General features: G+C 37.1%; 1 protein-coding gene and 2 long non-coding RNA genes across 5 annotated transcripts; all 3 read right to left on the bottom strand.

Moving 5' to 3' along the window:
* LOC109948231 lies at positions 3,266-4,401 on the bottom strand. Its single transcript, XR_002270837.1, has 2 exons — positions 4,163-4,401; positions 3,266-3,646 (listed from the first exon to the last, which is right to left on the bottom strand). It is a non-coding gene; the product is annotated as an uncharacterized LOC109948231 (long non-coding RNA).
* Positions 8,853-12,931, bottom strand: LOC109947843. Of its 2 annotated transcripts, none has more exons than XR_002270615.1 (3): positions 12,495-12,931; positions 11,707-11,768; positions 8,853-9,345 (listed from the first exon to the last, which is right to left on the bottom strand). It is a non-coding gene; the product is annotated as an uncharacterized LOC109947843 (long non-coding RNA). The 2 variants fall into 2 exon arrangements; XR_002270614.1 differs by having other exon boundaries at positions 8,853-8,980; positions 12,495-12,929.
* Positions 13,913-17,092, bottom strand: LOC109947798. 2 transcript variants are annotated; one of them, XM_020558912.1, is made up of 4 exons: positions 16,621-17,092; positions 14,674-15,789; positions 14,524-14,578; positions 13,913-14,446 (listed from the first exon to the last, which is right to left on the bottom strand). In XM_020558912.1, the coding sequence occupies exons 2-4, from the start codon at positions 15,780-15,782 to the stop codon at positions 14,303-14,305; spliced, it is 1,308 nt and encodes a 435-aa protein (XP_020414501.1). In that variant the 5' UTR covers positions 15,783-15,789; positions 16,621-17,092; the 3' UTR covers positions 13,913-14,302. The 2 variants fall into 2 exon arrangements, with proteins under 2 accessions (XP_020414501.1, XP_020414500.1); XM_020558911.1 differs by having other exon boundaries at positions 14,674-17,092.

Below are 21,886 nucleotides of genomic sequence, written 5' to 3'. Positions count from 1 at the left end.
TGAGCAAATGATTGTCACTACAATAGTTGAAAATGTTGGTTATCATAATCGGGAAACTCATGTTTGGTTTGTGCAATAATAGACGTGAATATATTAATTTTCGATAATACCTTATTTTTCAATGACATTATACACATATTTACAAATAATACACATGTTTTCCCAATATTTTGCACATACTATCCAATAAAACTATAAATAACATAAATCTTAATTGTTTTATATAATGGCTATATAATACCATATGTTTTTTAGAAGTTTAAATACATATTTTATATGTATTACACTTGTTTCGTGTTTTACTAACTATGATCTCGAGGATTCAAAACAAAGATTGTTTTGTACTTTTCTCCATCCCCTTGTAATAAAACAATAGAACGAAAAAAACAATAATAATTTTGTGAATAACCATGGACTTCTATCAAGGTTTCAATCCACCAGGGAATTAAGGGCATGTTTACGTATCAGTAATGGAGAAAGTAAGGAATCAGATAATTTAGGAATCGGGGAACTACTGAATCGGTATGGGAAGAATCATTCCCATTAAGCTGTTTACTAAACATACGAAATTAGTAAAGGAATGGGGTTGATTCCCATTGTTATTGTTTACTAATTTTCATGAATCAGAATCCAAATTAATTTGATTACTAAAATGCCCTACACATTTTCACCACATCACATATATAAAATTCACCCAAAACCAAAAGCTATAGGAAAAGGGGTTTTGAATTAATGAGTAAGAGGGATAGATAGATAGATGGAGTGACTTACATAGTTTCTGCTGCTCCAGGGAGGCTGTGTTGTAACGTTAAGGGTTTGAGTTGTTTGAACTCCTTCTGGCGTGTATTTTTATTTTTTTTAGGGTTTGAGTTATTTTGGAATTATAGTAAAGTGGTAAGGGTATTTTTGGAAGTTAATAAGAGAAAGCAGGAATGGGAATCGTATCGACTAGTCCCCCCTAGTCGATCTGATACCTAGTTTTGAGGGAATGTGATTACGGATTTTGAGGTGGGGCCCACTTATTTTTTCATTCCTGATTGCAAGTAAACGCAGGGGAAGTCAGGAATGGAAATCATTCCCTTTCCTCCCATACCCATTACTGATACGTAAACATGCCCTAAGGGGAACAGATAAACCGAAACACTCCAAATTTTGCATGTATTTTGGAAAAGAAAAAAAAAAAAAAAACTAAGGCTGGAACTGGAAGAATAATTTTCATACCTTTACCCTCAGCTAAAAAAGAAGTTAAAAAAGACGAAAGAAATTTACACGTGTCAACAGGAGAAGAGCCATATCTGTATTTAATGAGAGTTGCTTAAAGAGCCAAAGTTTTCCTTTCTTTAATCCTAACACCATTTTTCTCCTTTGGGTTAGCCAAAGTGGTGGATGGGTTAATATATTTTTTTACAGTTTAGGGTTCCTCCAAACTTCTACTATATTATAATATGCATAATAGTACTCCTACTAAATTGCATTATACATATCATATAAATAGAAGTTGGAATTAAGTTGAATCCAAGTTCAATTCTACTAAACATGTTTGTGTCAAAATCATTAATCACTGTAAGTCTTTTATCTTTTTATATATATTTTTTTCCATGAAACTTTTGGAGTTCGTGTGTTGGGGCATAATTGTTTCGATGAATTAGAATTTCCAGCAAATAGCTATTATTTGGACAACTTAAATACTTTGCATGTGCGAATTGGTTTTCTTTTTTATTGTTTATTTTATTTTTATAATTAAGAAAAGATAACATGAGTAGTTATCTATATATATAAAGCAAAAGGGAGAGAATGGTGAAACATTCAAAATACCAAAAAATACCCTTAGTTAATCCAAATATAAAGAATTGAAATTATTATGTTCCATAAAAGTAGGATTTATTATCTGATCTAATTTTTAATTTTTTAATATGAAAAATGTGAATTTACCATATTATCCTCATTTAATTAATAATTTTAATTCTTAATGTTTGAATTAACCAAGGGCATTTTCCAGTATTTTGAATGTTTCACCATTCTCTGCCTTTTGCTTTATATATATAGATAATATAAAAAAATTCCAAATTTGAATCATTCTTCCCCAATTTATAAATAGAAAAAAAACTAATTCCAAAGTCAGAATATCGAATTGGAGTCATTAATGACACATCTAAATCTATAGCAAGCAAGACAACATTTTCGGTATATGGACTAGCCCAATGTTGGAATTTTATTCCGAACTATGCAAAGTGCATAAACTATATCCGTATAGCAGGCCAAAAGCTTCGCCAACGATCCGCTCAGTCGAGGAACTATAATTTGAAACACATGTTGTCCCTTGAAGTACTCAAATGCAAAATTCTTTGGCATAATTGACACAAACAACACGATTTACTTGGTGGCTCCAGAATCCAATGGTAATCCGTTGTTGATTCGAAATGGGGTTCATAAGTTGTTAACTGGATTATGTTCTTGAGTTGTTTGTAAACCTCCGTATGCTCATGGGTATACATGAATATCAAGCATTACTTTCCTTTATGGTGCAGAATGTACTTTGGATCTTTCTAGCATAGATTGTATGAAGTGTCTTGATGTTGCCAAAAAAGAGCTTATAGATCATACTTATGAAAAGATAGGTGGGCATGCTATTTATGGAAGTTGTTATACAAGATTTGAATTTTATCGCTTTTACTGATAACATTAGTTTTATAGAATCGATTTGTGTAAATGTATTGTTAACTCGATTTAGTTCACAAGTTATTTGGTCATAAAAGACCAAACAAATGTAAAAGTGTAATAACCCAAATCAAAAATTTATAAATTAAGGAATATTTTATTTTGCGAAAAGACAATTTTGCCTTCGTAATATTTTATTAAGAAAAAGGTGACTTTTTGATCGAGAAGGAATTTGACAATTCCTCTTGTGCCATTGCGTAGAGCACGGCGAAACAAGTTCATAGACACGTAGTGGGCCCGAATCGGAGTTGTAACGAAAGAGTTATGGTCAAAAGAGTCTCAATGGCATAACCATAAATATTGCGAACTTGGATCTCTAAAAACTAGGGGTGGGCACGGTCCGGATTGGTTCGGTTTTACTCTCAAACCACAGCTGAACCAATAAGAAAATAACGGTCCGGTTTGGTTCGGATTAGCCTAAAATCATAATGGAAACCGAACCAATCCAAACCACTTGTAATCGGTTTGGTTCGGATTGGTTCGGCCGGTTTGTGCCTAACACAAAACCATGCATTTTTCAACTTGCTCTTACATTATAATGCTAACATTTTGCCATTATATCATTCCATTCCATTCCATCAAAGGCTAATACAACATCATTCCATTTATTCAAAGGTTGTCCAATGTCTAGCATGCATCTAAGTTCACAATTTCCATCAAAACAAACATATACATAATTTGCATTAACCAAGTAGCATTAAATTTACTCATTGCATTCATCACAATTCATAAGAGATGAGAACGAATCAATTTTACTTTAACATATTAAATAAATGCATTCTTTGTAGTAGTTAAACATTCTCACATCATGAATATCGGCAAGCTTATAAAGCTGCTGTACCAACTTGCTAATTGATTCGTCTGTACCAGGAACAACAGTAGTAATGCGAGAAAGCCCCTCAACTTCTGCATGGCCAACAGCTAAACTCTGGAAACGAGAAACCAGCTCAATTATAACAAACGCCTAAAACTTCTATCTTAACAGAAGACAAAGGAGGAAATAACAGCAGAAGGAAACCAAATTTCTCAATTTAATAACTGATATTTCCAAAGGATTCTTAAGTTTAAAATTCGACCAAGACTTGATTAACTATTCCAATGTCTAGCATGCATCTAAGTTCATAACTTTGTTCCTTCTTTAACAAAAAGAACAAGGAGAAAAAGCTAATAATAAGGTATCCTTCTTTAACAGGCATCAAGTATATCACATAAGCAACATTTTATATACATTATTCTATGAACAAAACTAAATCAAAGCAAGGTATGCTACAGTCTTTTTGTACAATAAAATAGATTAGCATATTTTATAACCATAAAAATGAAAAATTAGGCCTCATAGAAAATACCATTTTATTTTTCAACTCTCTAACTTTTTATATATAACCAGTTATTGGAGACAATACAAAAAATAAAGTAGTAGACAGAACTAGCATATTTTACAAACCCAGCTGATGATGACGATCCACCACCAACAATATTCCCATAATCAATCCTTGCATAACCTGGTGGTCGATGATGGAACTTGGGTTTTGTAGAGATGGATTTCGCTGAGGACAAATGGGTGGGTTTCGCCGAGTTCGAATCATGTTGGCTTGAGTTAGCGTCGAGGGAGAGGGAGAGGGAGATGTAGCAGAGAGACAAAGAGAGAGGGAGAGGTAGCAGAGAGAGGGAGAGGTAGCAGAGAGAGATGGAGAAATAATGAGAGGGAGTTGCGGCTAAGGTTAAGAGACGAAGGAAGGGAGATAGGAGAGAGGCTCTTCTGAGGGAGTGAGAATGGTTAGATAACTTAGATGTGTCCGTGAGTTGTAGTTTTGGAGTCCAATCAAGTGTTGCAGGGTACATGGTACACTCTTAAATAACCACTCAAACCTTGCCACATGTAAACTAAATTAAATAAATAATAAATTGATTTATAATCGGTCCGATTCGGTTTAGGACAGTTTTTAAAACTCTCAAACCACAGCTGAACCAAACCAAACCGGTTCGGTTCGGTTTTTCAAAATGTTGACTTTTTCTTTGGTCAAAACCAAACCAAACCAATCCAATATAATCGGTTCGGCCGGATTGACTGGATCGGCCGGATTGATGCCCATCCCTACTAAAAACCGATCAGCCTCTCTCCTCTCACGCGAAAACGGGCCGCCGCCTTCCAGAGTTCGCTGGCGCCGCCTCAGGGCACCACCGGCCACGGGACCGGTGGCATTCGAACCACCATCGAGTCCTCTTCCTTCGCCGACCGATCCCCCGCCCGTCGATGACCTGTGCTGGCCGGAATCTGCCAAAGAACGACGGGAACTCATCGGAACTTCAAGGCTGCCGATCTCCCTCCTCCGGCCACCATTTCCGTCGACCCACGTATGGATCTTGAACCTCTCGAGCTGTTCTAGCTGCCTGTTGGGTCGGATTAGATCGATTTGTAGTGTAGCCATCGAATTTTTGAGATTGAAGTTTTAGCCGATTTTCGGCCTCCATTTTCGGCCACTTCCAGCCACTTTTTGGGGTAGGTCCAAGAACAAAAGTGGCTCCAAATATAGTGTTTTACCTAGGGTAGGAGTTTGAAGCCGTGGTTTGAAGTTTTTCCGGCGACCCAAAATCGCTTTAGACACCCATCGCTGCCGGCGCGTGCTGGGGCGCATGGGCGAAGGTGGTGAAGTGGCACTGTGTCTTGTTGCGATCCTTATGTTGTCACGAGCGCGTAGGATTTCGCGGATCTCAATTTGGATTCCGTTTGAGCCCCGAACGGATTTTCCATATTGTGCGATTTCCGGGTTCAATATTACCGAACCGTTGGATCGCGGTCAATTTTGGATATGTTGTTCCAAATAATTTTAGGAACGTGTAGGATTCAACGGATTGTGAATCGGAGTCCCGGATACTCCGAAATCGCGAACCCTGGGGCTAGGGTTTGGAAATTGTATGATTTCACGATCGTGGTCAATCCGATCGTCAGTTTCAGACCAAACTTGCAGGATATGGTTCCTTAAAGGTGAATAACTTAAAAGAACTCTTAGATTGATCATTGGAGGTCGTGAACCCCACAGGGTTCCGTATCGGCCAAGGTGGAAGTTTATCGCTTAGTAAAGTCTTGAGTCTTTTCAAACGATTTTAGACATCTAAAATGCCTAAGTGGGCAGAAAAATGACCTTAAAGTTAGTGCACGCACTTTTAGAGTCGGGGGTCAGGGTTTTACTTAAACATTTTATACCGAGCAGTTTTATTACTTAAACTTTCATGATGGTTCACCCAGGCACCCGGGACCAAACAGGCCCGTAGGAGAGACCGCCAAGAGGTCTAGCGAGCTCGGATCAGGAGTGAGTGGACTTCTTCCATAAATGATTTTATATAAATGATTTTATATAATTCTATATAAATGAGTTTTTATAAATGTGTTTCTATGAATAAATTTCATTATTTGAACTTGAATAAGTTTTAAGAAATGTTTTTCCGAGCATGATTTATAACCGTAAAGTATCTTAATCCTATGCTGCTTAGTTGCACATGCTATAAAGTTATAGAAACAGAGTTTGAGGCTTATATCAGATAAGATAGCAACATAATTTTAGATTACAGTTATTTATCAGACTTTCCTAAAGTAATTTATTTTAAAACCATCATGTACCCGTTTTTTTTTTGGTGATTACCCTCAGATGGACCGATGTCTACGGACATCCAGTCTATTTACAGTTCTGTCAGTGCACTTGACATTGCCTCACGAGTTTCGGGGACGCTCGGACCGTGAATGCCAGGATTTGCAGCTCAGCAGACTTGGTGTCCTGAGACCTGCCAGGATTTGCGGCTCGGCTGACTTCGTGTCCCCGAGACCTGCCAGGATTGCGGGCTGACTACGGTCCGCTGAATCCTGCCAGAGCGGCTCGAGTTGACTTTGTGTCACCGAGACCTGCCAGCGGATCAGGCTGACTATAGTCCCCTGTATCCTTCCAGGATTTGCGGCTCGGATAGACTGTGTGTCGCCAAGACCTGCCAGGGGAATTGACGGAATTATAGGGGTACATCTGAGTGGTAGTTTTGACTGATTGCAGTGCTTTAATTCAAGTTTGAGTACATTGCTTTTATGCAGGTTTGATTTCAGTGTTTCTATGTGAATTTAAATTTTAATGCTTTCATGCAAGTTTTATTACTCTTGAAAGCGATTTCATATATTTCTATAAATATGAATCTGCGTTGATTTTAATATGTTACAAAGAGAGTTTAGATATTCAGTTTTACTCAACTGTATTTGATTTCATTGCTTTTATGCGAGAATTATTGAGTTCGAATATGATTTACATATAATGCCTTGAGTTTAGTATGCTTTAAATTCAGAATACGTATTTAGATTTATTTCACTATTCTTACAATGGGGGTTAGTATGTTCTTAGATATTTTAAGAACCTCTATTTTTGGTCCACTCACACTTTCAACTGTTTTGTGCCCCCAGGCTGTAGCGTGCTCAAGACATCCACCACCGAGCCATCGTGACTCCTGCGCTTTCTGGTTCAAAAGTGTTGGTACGTAAAACAATTAAGTGATTCGTAAATTATCAAAATTGCTATGATATATTACCCTAGAGTGAGAATGGAACTTTTGGCATGTTTATTGAAGTGCTGGCAGTTGGTTGTGTAGATATTTTGCTCATTCTGACAGGTGAAAATTTTGGGATTGAGCAAATTACAGGGGAGACTCTGCCGAAATTTCGGTAGAAGTCAAGGTCAAAATTTTAAGAAAAAGGGCAAATAGGTCTTTTGTGCCCGACATTTGCCAAGTGTCGGACACGCACAGGGTTCGACTTGAATTCCAAAGCGGAATTTGATTCGGGTCCTGTCAAAAATCATCAATATAGAGAGGAATATTTTCTAGGTTGGGTTGGGTCGAGTTTATTGAATTTTCAACGACTTGAAAGAGTTCAATGATGATCTTAGTAAACAGGCGGTGGCATATCGACAAATGTCATTATTGTTACGCCGACCACTAAGCTACGCAGCTTTCCCAGGCGATGTTTTCTATTTACATTCCCATCTCTTAGAAATAGCCGCTAAACGATCAGACCAGACAGGTGCAGGTAGCTTGACCGCCTTACCCGTCATTGAAACACAAGCTGGAGACGTATCGGCCTATATTCCAAACAATGTGATCTCCATTACTGATGGACAAATTTGTTCGGAAACAGAGCTCTTTTATCGCGGAATTAGACCCGCTATTAACGTCGGCTTATCTGTCAATCGCGTTGGCCCTGCTGCTAGTTGAAAATTATGAAACAAGTCTTCGATAACACGCAACTCGTTTTTATGCTTTGGGATGGCCCAATCATTGCATCCGATCTTACTACACACACACACAGAGTTTCAAAGGGATTCTCAAATTATTTATAGTGAGCTTTAAGGAGTGTCCCTCAAAAGATTCTATACTCGTGATAAAAGGGGGAAAAAAACTGTTGAGACGCGCATTGAGAAAAACACGGACAATAAATTAAAACTTCAAAAATGGCAAACTAAAAAAATACAATTACAAAGAAATGAAAAGATTCTCAAATTGCACGTAGAAAAAAGGCCCTTAATATGCTTGAAAACGCATGCTAGTACAATTTTATCTCTTTACCCTTATAGAATAAACCATACAATACGAATAAATTTTAATAAAAATTGTATGAATACAATGTTCAAAATCGATTTAAGCAAGAAAAGCATGTTCTTTTTTATCTTAATTTGAAATTGTATTGCTGTTTTATATGCACAAATTTATTCATATTGTATTCCTTTTTTTATTCAATTGAATTTTACATTTAACTCAATTGATCTTCTTTTTCATCAGTGTAAATTATTACATTCATCGTATTATGGAATATTTCATTCATAATTTTTTTTTTATTTTTGGTTTTCCGCAATTGTGTTTTTCTTGTGCGCTTTTTTAAAGAAAAGGGCCTAAAATTTTAAAAATCCTAATTAAAAGAGCAAAATATTGGTAAGTAAATGATGTTACGTTGCCTGCAGCTGGGGCTACAGGATATTCTCATGCTACGTTGCACAAAATGCCTATGTGAATTCAAGGTATAATGTCACGCCCCGGACCCGGGGGTCAGCGAAAACCCCGAGCCCGATGCGTGAGAAAGTAAAATAAAATAAAAAGAACTAGAAATATGGTTTAAAATAAACTTCTCTTATAAAAATAGAACAAAAATCTTACAACTTTACAATAAATAAAGCTTTATCACTCTCATCTAATTCAGCCTCAACTGGTTTATTCCTTTTCTTGCCCACTAATTCATCTGAAAAATTAAATAGGGTGATGGGTGAGCAACCACAGCTCAGTAGGGACACGAGACCTTACCACAGTAGATTGATATAACTAAATTAAGTGACATGCAATCACAGCCAAATTTCACATTATTAATAACAATGCATGAATGCTCTTCATCTAATCCCTTTAATTCATATAACTGGACAAGCAGACCTGCACGTCCCATTCCATGCTTATACCACTTGGTCCCGAATGCCTATTTATATGAACTAACACCCATTTCAATCATCCCATAGTTTCTCTTTTGTTAGTCATCTTGTCTAACTCTCTTTCGCCAATTCCGAATCATCCAATAAAAATCATGTGCACTGTAGGATCCCTGAGACCTAGTACCTGCCAAGAGTTAGACTCAACTACATAAAAGACTATTTCCATTACCCTCTTTTCTAACAACTCCGACCAATTTCCATGACATGATATAATTATGTCTTTCACATATCCCATATATCTCACAACAATGTAACCATTTAAAACATCACCAATGTATATATAATTATGCCAACATTATTCATATAGTTCACAATACGTAAATATCCTATATCAAGAACATTATATAATATCAAGAACATCCGGTATAATATCACACATAATATAGAGCTCACGAAATTTAATTAAATCAATCTTCTGCAAAGGTCCCAAGATATCCCTACCTCAAAACTAACGCTTTTACAAAAAATGTAAGATGATTCTCAATTTTCCATTGCATCCACACTCAAATTCTCTCTTTCTAGTATTTCCCTTTCTTATCTCTTATGGTTTTCCCATGCAAACCATGCATGCCGTGCGTTTCAAAGTGAAAGAATTGCATTCCTATTTATACTGAAGGAATGTCGGCTACACCTTTACTTCTATTGGATGAAGTAATTGGCGGTTTACTAAAGGATAACAATATAACAACCTTTCTGTTCAAGCAAAAGTTGAAATTTTTTTATACATACCTTGAAATTTTATTATTATTAAAATAACCCTACGTAAATAATGGTTGTCCTTGGGTTGTCATGGTAATAGGTGGAAACACAATTTGCCTTACCACCTATTTATGTTAATAGTGTCTGTCCTTGCGTACCCTTACACTTTACCATGGCACCATGAGTGGAAATGCTCTAAGGGAAAGATAGGGAGGAGGTGGTAGGGTATGGTAGGTTTACTACCGAGATTGGCTGCCTAGAGTATTCTTTCCTCTTTTCTTTTTTTTTTTAAAAAAAATTTATTTTAAAGGGAAAATTGGAATTCAAAGTCCATCTGTAAAAATAGTTTTAATTTTCTTTCAAATGGAACACATGACAAAATTTGACTGGGAATATCATATGTTAACGTGGTAGTACCATACTACGCTATAATCATATGCCGAAAATTATAGAGTAGTACGGAACAACAAGTGATGTCTTGGGACGACTTGCCTCTGCAAAATGATACGTCTTATCTGGAAGGACCAATTGCAATTTTGGCCTTCGAAACCAAGCAACTTAGGAATCGATGTATACCACTTGTCAAAGTTCAATGGCAACACCACGGAGTTGAAGAAGCAACTTGAGAACTCGAGTCCGACATGAGAGAAAAGTATCCACACTATTTGATTAGTGTGGGTGTCTTGAGTAGACCTCAAGGAAGGGATTTTTCTGAGAAAGGTAGAATGTGAGACACTGAAAAATTGCAGAATACGTGCACAGTAAAAATTGCATGATTCGTTTAGGGTGTATATTTAGGGTGTCCTATGTCTCAATATTTAGATTGAATTCATTTTTATGGAAAGGAGTAACAAAGTGTATATTTTAACAACTTAGTGATATTTAGTTTCTACTTTACTTGGATTAATAAGTTATGAAAGAGAACTTGTTGGCAAGGAAGATTTTCTTCCTTTTTATCTTCTCTCTTTCCCCTTGGACCCCTCCCACTTTCTTTCATGTACCTTTATTCTCTAAAGATCAAGAACCATAACAAGGTCTTCTCCAACCTATTTGGTCCTAAACCCAAATTTGTCCCCCCAAAAGAGTAACCATTTGAGTTTTGCCCGGACTCAAACCGTTTTTTCCCCCAACCCTTCAAACTCAAATTTTAAGTCCTTAATTTTATGAAATTGTTCAAGAATGGTTTAAGTCTATTTTTGACAGGACAAGACCCAAATTCCACTTTACAATTTAAGCCGAACCATGTATTTACTCATGATTACAGTTCAGTCATGAGTACTAGAGAGCGCTAGACTAGAGCTCTAACTGTTCTTGAGTCTTGCTCCCTAGGGTAATTTATCCCTCATTATTTGCCACGAGAATGCCCACCTGACAAACTCAGAAGGGATTCAAGGTATTCTCCCCTAAATCCACCAACACCAAAACAATATAAAATGTCGTTTCACATCAAACATTGTTTTATCACCAAATACACCAATCATAGCAACATATATTTATTATATATATTTATGTGGTTACTCACGAATGAATTTCCACCATACATCCACAACATATGTTGTATGGTTCAACACCAAAATCTCCAATAAAAAGAATCAATTCAAAACAAAATATGTTTCACTTACTTCATGAACCGTTGAAGAACAAGTTCATGTGCTTTAAATCAATTAAAACATTTTACAAAATCACAAACAACATGTTAATTATAGCCATTAACATTATCCAAGGTCACATTATAATAAATGTAATAATTCGTGATTGTACTCACGATTATGATGGTTTTACTCACCTCTCATCCAAGTTGTGTCTTCAACAACTCAATGAATCCTCAATCTCGAACCTCAACAGTACCTAAGCAAAGTACATAACTCAACTTAGCAAAAAACTCCAAAATCCAAGATTTCGCATCTAATGACGAAAATGCGCTTTGGACCAACTAGGGGTCCAAAGCATTCAAATCTCATCCAACCAACTCCAAAACTGTGACGTACATGCTGTCGACGTCAAAACATGACCAATAACACCCGTTGTCCAAAAGGTCACTATTTGGGTCGGACCCATGGGACCCACGTGTCTAACAGACACCCTAAAAATCCGCCATGGTCCCACAACCCCAGATTTCAAATCTGATTGCACCAATGAACTCTAAATAATCTCGACATCACTCTGCAACAATTTGGCCATGATCCAAGAGTCGGATCATTCTAGATCAGGACGTCCGATAATCAATTCGTCTGTACCTACAGACTCCTAACAACACAAGCTACAACATAATTAAAATAGGACACGATCCAACGGTCCGATCATCTTCGATCAATGATCTAGATTTGTGAGGCTCCGATCATCGACCAAACGATGGAATCTCAACACTTTAAGCATACCACCATGCTCAGTACCTTTAGGACTACAATTTGTCTCAAAACCCCCAACTCAGAATCCCCAACATGCGCAGCCACGGGACGCCACCTCCGGTGGTGGTTCAGGGCACTATTCCATCGACAGACCAACCCTAGAATCGCTGGTCAAGACCTATACCAAAATGTTCGTAACACTGAGTAAAACAACTTTAATTCTTACCTCAAGGTCCTATTCGAAGCGTAAGTGGCTCAAACCGCTGGTTGAATTAGTTGACTTCACTAATGACGAACCAATGTCACGGCATCACCGTTCCTTCATTTCATATCTGATGGACTCGATTCTTCTTGGGTTATGCTCATGAGGTAACAAGCTTTCGATCTGGGTTGGTGTCGATCACCGCCGCCATACGCCGTCTTCGGAGCGGCCGGAAATCGCCTCTCCGATTAGCTCTCAAATCTCCGGGACAAATTGAAATTTCTGAATTTCAACAATGTCCCTCTGTAATTTATAAGCAAAGAATCGGTTTGCAATTAAGTCCTTGGAACTTCAAACGAGCATAACTTCTTCGCTTCAACTCGGATTTACAAACCATTTGCGCCTACGCGTTCGTGAGATCAAGCTCAATTTCAAATCTAAAAATTTATAAGTTCTCACTCAATTTCTTGTACTTCCTTTTGAAAATCATAAACTTAATCATAAGGACATTTTAGTCCAAATTTGAGATTAAGTCACTTAATTCCAATATTTTCACATCAAACCAAATTCGTAAAACACCGATATAGTCACACAACTTAATAAGATTTTCCACAAAAATAATAAAACCAAGTATTATTTTTTGAGGTGATTACAAATTTAAAATATTATTTCGACCGTTAGCTTTCAATTTCAGCCGTTGGATTTTTTTTTTACCGTTAAAATAGCTTGGATTTAATCTAGATCGTTGATTTAGGATACCATTAGAATAAACAAAAAAAAAAAAGAAAAAAATTTGTGTCATTATTTAATTCCAACGACTAAATCCCCAACCTTTGACAAGTGGCGCGACACAATCTGCAAAACCAGCAACGTGGGCCCCAATCACCCTTCCTTGAAAATGGCATGTCACAGCCTTAAGTGGGCTCCACCAAAAAGTTTTCCAATTCAGGCAATAACTGGACTGGTATTTGGCCCCAAGTTTAGATTTTTCCAAATTTTGCCTCCTTACTTTTCTTGAGTTGGGAGATGAATTGGACTATAATATGGGATTTTTGTAAGTTGGCCTCATGGGTTAGAAATGGCCTAAGAACACAAAAATTAAGTTGTTTTCAACCAAAAAAATTAAATAAGTTGTTTCTTCAGCACCCATAAGAGCATGAGTGCAAACCTAATAAGCATTTTCTGTGAACGGTACCTTGTGCGATCTTTGTCACTAATCTGAAAGAACAAAACCGATCATCTCTGGTACTCAAACCATATGCTATATGTATTTGCTACATGCCTATTAGACTTTAGACTAAGTCTATCACCATGGTCAACTTCAAAAAAAATTAAAAAACGAGTATCACCCTGGTTAAGGAAAAAATTGAGCATTTCAAAGTTCCATTGGAACTTCAAAAGATGCGCGTATTGCTTGAAAGTAATATAAAGCCTAACAAACGTCACAAATCCGATAGATTATACAACCTCCCACCATAAACGCCACAAATCCACCTATTCTTCCATAAATAAACACTACATGGTCAACTCCTAAGCCTAACAAACTATTTCAAAGCTGATACTAATAGTACATAGGTAAATTTACAGACCACATTAAGATATATCCAGATGCTAATTAATACTACAAGTAGTCCAGACAGAATGATAGGATAAAGAAAAGCAGCTGGTGATTAAACTCCTCTGCTGCTGGATACATTAGCAGCAGCAGTAAAATAGTTAAAAATAGTAAAACCCAATTCTTTTAACTCTTAGTCATTCTCATCTAATGTCACAAATCCAACTTCAGGAGCATGAAGCGTGTGATTGCCAAATTCCAAATCAACTTCAGAACTTCAGAGTTTGCCCAAAGTGATGAGGCCTCTCTTCAAACAGAGGCCAAAGGATTTTCTAGATGTGCGCTTGGTCCTGAGCTTGATCCCACGCTTGATCCCGAGCTTGTAGTGTCCTTTCCGTTTGCATCTCTTTTCCAGTGGTCCCTGTGAAACCCAACCACATGTTGTCAGAAATTATAACTCAAAACACTTGTACAATTTGATTTATGGCATATACTTACATGTATTAGTTTCACCTTAGTTTCTATTCCTTTGGGTTCGTTATCCTCGCAATCTCTAAGTCATAAGAAAATAAAAAGTCATACAAATAAGTATATTAAATGAATAGGGGCAAGAAGAATTAAAGACAGACAAGAAGGAAAGTAACTAACGGAGTGAAGCTGAAACCAATTAAGAATTTGTGCGCGCCATTTAGGTCCACATCATAAACAGTTGAATGCAAGGTGTTGATAGAGCTTTTTCCTCCTTCAGAGACAATTTGGAACGTGGTGATCCAAATGGGTTGACGACCACAACAATTGCTGTCAGTGCCACTCTGGACAAGACAAAAATCCAAGTTCCCTAGATGAACCATATACTCTGAGCACTGTTCAAAATATCCGTTGTACGTATGCTTTTTGTTGTATTCCAAACCATAAAGTCGCTGCGATCCGCTTATAGAATACGTACTAGGATCAAAGGAAAACTTTGCAACCATCCCATGATGGAGGGTTAATAAACAATAGATGGTATTGCCTACAACCACAGCCCTCCCGCGGAAAGAAAAAGACCCCTTAGCTAAGACAGGATACCATTTCTTTTCCTTCACATTAAAAGCAATGAAACTCCTGCCGGCACTCGATGAGAGCAAAATATTATTTCCGCAAACAGCATAACCAGCCATCCCTCCTCTGCCCTTATAGAGTCCAAAGGGAACAGATGGCAGGGGCTCCCAACAGTCATTGCAGGGATCATACCGCTCAAAGGCTACCCTTGGATTATTTAGGGACCAAGAATCTGCAATTCCAAGATGATAAAGCTTGTTATACGCAGACATCAAAGTTGACCTTCGGTTAAATGATTTGGGGTGCGTAAATGCATAGAATGACTTGGTCTCTATGTCGAAAATACGTCCCTTCAAGTCCGGTTTCGTGGGGGCAGTGGTGGTGGACCTAAGGCTGTGCCTAAGGACATCGCGAGCAGTTAACAACATATATAACTTGGACAATCCATTGAACCTCAGAGCCACCAAACGACAACTGTACGGCTTAACCATATCGCTCTCACCAAAGATCTTGTTTACAGGATTAAGCAATGGGGGTCGATCTTCTTCACCCACGAGTGCTCTGCCTGGTCCTCCCCTTATAATTGCTCCTGATCCTTGTTCAATTTTTACTTCATATAACACACCTTCATATAGTCTTCCAAAATGTTGTGCCACTATGAACACAGATTTATAAGAGGTCTCCTGCTTTACCAACATCGAACATTCCCCCTCCATGTGCAGGCTGGACAACAATGATACAAATGAGAGAGAGGTACTTAAACACAAGTAATTAAGGGCCACGCTAGTAGAGAATATCATAAAGAAAGAAGAAAAAACCTATTAAGGGTACATTACTCTAGAGATTAAGAAATAGATAAACAGATTCAAGCTCACTACAATCCTCAACAACCAAAATATATGTAAACTATAACTCAAAAGGTAGTAAAGAATATCAAACCACCCAACAAAATTATGCAGCAGAAGGTCATTAAGTAGCAGAGGCCATACATAACACATTGAAAGTCAAATGTAATGCAGAAAAAGACATAGTAGGTTAATTCATCACCAATAAAATCATTACATGAGAGCACGCGAAGAAACATGTAATATAAACATATTTTGCAATTGTATCAAATACTTTGCAATTACATCTTAAATCCCTCATAAACCAACCAACATGTACTAAACCAATACCTAGTAGCCTAAGACACATTCTCTGTCAGTCATTCCACTTTTGCAATTACAAAATTACTAATTAATAGACTCATCTGGGTTCTGTATCTTCTGAATCAAATACACAACACAATAATATTAACTATTTCGAAGACAACAAAAATTCTGCACCGAAAATCAAACCTTAATCAGTTTTCTTAAATTAAAGAAAGCAATTGAAATTGCGTTGAATAAAAAGAAGAAGCAATAAACTTTGTAGTACTGAAAACAATATCTGCACCAAAATAAAAGAGGTATTTCCAGTTTTAAGTCATAATGTTAAACAAGATTTGGAATAAAAGGGAATAAAAAGATGAGTAGAAAAGGGACAGCATAGCAGATGGCGCTGTGAAATCAGTACCAGCGGAACACTAAAAATAATAACAGAGAGAGGGAGAGAGAATAGGGTTTCGGTGATTTCGTTTTTTTTTGGGGGGGGGGCGGCGCCGGGGACAAGGGATTTCGTTTTCGAGTTATAAATTCGTGGTGGCGCTGGTTTGATCTAACGGTTTTTTATTTGTCAGAAATTTTAAGAAAAAAGAAGGGGGTTAAACTATATAAAACCTCCAAACTATGGGCATTTTTCAAGTTCATACATCATTTATTAACTAATAATAAACTCACACAAACTTCTCTTTTTTTTTTTTTTTTTTTTTTTACAAACTACAAAAGATCCCTAAACTATGGGTCATTTTCAAGTTCATACCCACCTTTGGAGGCATTCTTTTCTCTAACTCGTAAGGGACTAAACCCAAATCTTCCCCCTCTTAAAAAGTAACTATTTGGGTTTTACCCGGACTCAAATAGTTTTTTCTCCCAACCATCCGGACTTAAATTTTAAGTCTGCAACTTTATTAAATTATTTAATAATGGTTTAAGTCTATTTTTTTTAAATGGAAAACTTTTCTTCATTTAATCTTTTTAAATAACGTCATAGTTTAATTTTTTGAACAATTTGACCTAAAAAAATTAAAATTCCACAAATATAATTTTATTCCCAAAGAAAACACACAACATGAAAAAAACACAAGATAATTAAAACACAAAACGAGGATTGAAACAATTGCCGACCTCATTCACTGTCTCCAAAGCTCCTCCAAAGATGATCGATCAAATCATGTAGGAGACTCTGATGCACATGTGGAGATCGAACTCTATTATGAAGAATCATGTCATCAGAGAGAGTCTGCCTATCTTGGTGGTACTCGTATGTAATGCTTGACTCCAGCTCATATTGTCTTGCTCTAACTCTCCTAGATTGTTGTGGACACATATCCTCTTCATCAGATCCCTACATATTCGTACTCATCCAGCACAATCATGTTGTGCAAAAATTATACACATCATCATGATTGAGTGGAGGCTATCCTTGCACCACATACATGCAGGGCCTCAAACAATAACCCATCGAGCCTGTAGTATTCCAAATGCTATTTCAACATCCTTCCTGTATGCTTCTTGCAGTTGTGCAAAAAGCCTCTTCTTTGGGTCATCAGGAGAAGAAATGGTATTCATCAAAGTAGCCTAACAGGGGTAGATCCCATCTGCCAAATAGTAGCCTAAATGGTATTGATTTCCATTGACCACATCATTGAATAATGGAGAACGAGCTAAAATGTTGATATCATTGAATAATCCAGCGACTCCAAAAAAGGCATGCCATATCCATGTGTTGTATGAGGCCACGGCCTCTAGCACAACAGTGGGGTTTTTCTTTTTGTGACCGGTAAATTGGCATGCCTAAGAAGATGGGCAGTTCTCTCATTCCCAGTGCATGCAATCAAGACTTCCTAACATGCTTGGGAAGCCTCAATGGCTTGCCTTGTGCAATAGCTTGTAAAGGTCAGCTAGATTTGGAGACCTAACCATTGTCCATACACGGCTTCAACAGTGCAACAAAACTTACGAAGTGATTCAAGAGCTGTGCTTTCACTCAATCTACAGTCCTCGTCGGTCGCGTCATCCAAGCATCCCCATGCGCACATACTAAAGACAGCGGTTAACTTTTGCATAGGGGATAGCCCTTGTCGGCCAAGTCCGTCTTTTTTCTGGCGAAAGTATGGCTCGTGGTTGACAACATCATTCAAGATGCGGTAAAACAACTTTTTCAGCATTCAGAACTGCCTATGAAAGTTCATAGTATTAAAATGTGGCCTTTCAACGAAGTAGTTGGACATGAGATTGCGATGGTGATCTTTCTTTTCACGGTTCTTGTACTCATGATCGACTACCGACCCACCATGTTTGGTGGCTTCATTCTCTAGTGAATTATGGTGGATAATGGCTTGTATCACTCTCTGATGATGCTCCTCATCATCTGAATCATCATCCAACATAAAGAAAAAGATGGCATTGCCACAGTTATCCATTAAAAGCTTGAAATGATATGAAAGTATGAGAATGAAGAAGATAATGTGCTTGAAATGATATCAAAAGTATGAGAATGAAAGAAGATTGATGAAATTGACAAAGGAGAAATAAATTAGAAATAGAAAAAATATTTTTGGTAGATTAATTGAGAAATGGGTGAGTATTTTATATAGTTTGGAGTGAGTTTTGGGTTGGATCTGGTTTAAATTAATTAAAAATATTATATTAACCGTTGGATTTAAATTTCAGCGGTTGGATCTTTCTTTTTTTACAGTTAAAATAGCTTTGATTTATTCTAGATCGTTGATTTAAGTTACTATTAGAATTGTTTTTAAAAAAAAATGAAATTTGAATTGCAACGGCAACATAAGCTAGAGCGAACATGTGACACCTGCTGCGTCAAGCTAGCAGACAAAGACTGCTACGTGGGCCCCAGCACGGGCCCCAATCTGTTTTCTGATGCACATGGGATGTGTCAGCTGTAGGTGGGCTCCACTGAATATTTTTGGGTTCAAGCAATACTTGGACTGCTATTTAAGTCCAAGTTTGGGTTTTCCTAAATTTTGGTCTCATCATTTTCTTGGGTTGGGAGAGGTTTTGGGCTATAATTTGGGATATTTTGGGTTTAGCCTCATGGGTTGGAGATGGCCTTACAAGACATACTCTAACTCGCGGAAAACCTACAATTTACCCACTCTATTATATAATCTGTTAAATGCTTGCATGACAAGACTTGACCCAAATTCCTCTTTGGAATCTGAGCCGAACCCTGTGCGTGTTCGACACCTGGTAGGTGCTGATCACACTTGACCAAACTGCCATCTAACTAAAATTAAAAAATAATTCCTTAGGTTTGACTTTTGTTGAAAATTCGACAGAGTCTCTCTTGTAAATTGCTGGTTCCCAAACTTTTTCACCTGTACAACAGGCAATTTAAATATCCATAACCATTCAGCATACACAATAACAGTATTCATGCAACCAAACCTCAAATCTTTATGGCCTCAGGCCTCTTTAAATCAAATAAACCGTTCTGCCATCTGAAACTGATTCCAACTTTTGAAACAACATGAATACATTAAAATATTTCAAAATAACTTAACTGAACAGCTTTTCAATCACTTGGTCTCACAGCTGCACCTAGTAACTCTAGGTTGCCTACTAACCTTTAACAAGGGATCAAGTCACACGTAGTTTTTTCTCTTTGTTTTATTGACAAGTTATGTATTCAACTTTGATATTTACCACTTATTTTGCAAAATCAAATATGAAAAGAAAATATTGAGAGGATAATAACTTTTAAATTAGAACAGAAACACAAGGAGAACAAAACGGGTATATAAAATCAGGTAATGACATGGTAAAATAAAACTTCACTTAAGAAAATAATCGTGAATTATACAAAATCCTTAAAACTTAGAAAACTCTTAATCCTTATCTCTTAAGTAGGAAAACATATATTAAAACTTTTGCCCATAAAATCCTCAATTTCTAGTTTAAAACATTTCAAAACTTAAATACTCTCTACCTAGGCTTACCGTCCATTCGTGATCCGTCAATTCTACTAAATTTCTGTCAATTCCAGTAATGTACCGTAAACTCTATCAATTTCTATTTATTTCTTACATTATACCGTCAATTCCTTGTGTCTAAAAAATAATTCAAATAGTATTCAAAACTTGTTTACACTTAATTTCCATAAAATACTGTTGACGTGAGTCTTCTAATTAATCAAGGAGATTTATTTTCTTGATTAATTAAGGGATTTACTTTCCTATTCTATATAGTTGACAAATCATTGTATAATTAGGAGATACTATCCTAATTGATTACTATATCTATTTCCTTGTGAAGCACTCATGTAAACTTCTATATATACCTCCTTATGGAGAAGAATAAAACATAACCCAAAGTATTCAAACCATATTCATATTTTAGCATGGCATCAGAGCAATCGATCCTAGGTTGTCTCTAAACCCTTATCTCAAATTTCTCATATTCAAATCCAAAACCCAAAATCAAATTCCTCATATGTTTGAAAGAAAGAACATACACTTATTGGAAGTCGTTCGTGCCTCTCTCTTTGGTGCCAATATGCCAGGATCCTTTTGGGGTGAAGCCGTCGTCTTTGCAGCATACCTTATCAATCGGATTCCTTCTAGTATCCTAAATTTTCAAACACCACTTCAAACACTTCACTACCATATCTAAACACCTCCCGCCCCAAACCTAGAACCCCGAATTTTTGACTGTGTTGTATTTGTCCACTTATATGATCACCAACGAAGCAAATTGGATCCCTAAGCCGAAAAATGTGTTTTCATTAGCTATGGACCTCATCAGAAAGGATACCGGTGTTATCATTCTCCTAGTCAGAAGGTTTATACCTTCATAGATGTTGTGTTTCAGGAACATGACTTATATTTTTCAACAGCCCATTAGGAGAATCGAGAATCCACCACTACTGCAATTCTCGATTTTTTTCCCTATGACGTCACTCTACATCAAAATGACCAGTAGCCAATGGAAAACAACCGGTCGCCCCCTTTTAGTTCTTCAAATCCGGAGAACCTGCTTCAAAATAACCCGTCACCAGCAGACAGCAACCGGTCGCTAGAGGAAACTGATTCGTTGTCTCCACGCTGTCAAAATCAAGAGGAGGAAATTGAAATATCCCATGATGAGATTTTGCTTGCTTCAGTTCTAGTACCACACCAATCACCTGCTAAGGAAGTCATTCAGGTAACATATTTCCCTGAAACTGATAACACTAATAAAATATCCCATGATAATTTGATTTCAGAAGGCACATAGCCTACATATCAGCTTCTATAAAGGAAGAACCGTGGCAAACCTTGAGTACAATATGAAGCAGATCTTAAAGCCAAAGGAAAATACCCCATCAATAATTATATATCTCTCCCCAATAGTGTAACTGAAGCACTAGAAGACCCAAAATGGAAAAAAGCAATGAATGAAGAAATGCGAGCTATCCAAAAGAATGTCACATGGGAACTCGAGCCCCTACCTCATGGAAAGAAGACAATAGGATGCAGGTGGATTTATACTGTGAAACTCAAAGCAGATGGATCCATTGAAAGATATAAAGCTAGATTGGTGGCGAAGGGATACACACAGAGACATGGGATAGACTACTATGAAACATTTGCCCCAGTAGCCAAGATTAACACTAATAGAGTCCTATTGTCTCTAGCAGCAAATCTTGATTGGCCACTACATCAGTTTGATGTCAAAAA

Source organism: Prunus persica, chromosome G3 (genome assembly GCF_000346465.2).
Source record: "Prunus persica cultivar Lovell chromosome G3, Prunus_persica_NCBIv2, whole genome shotgun sequence".
NCBI lineage: Eukaryota > Viridiplantae > Streptophyta > Magnoliopsida > Rosales > Rosaceae > Prunus > Prunus persica.
Note: the sequence above shows the minus strand (reverse complement) of the source record. Positions and strands in the feature narration are given on the sequence as shown.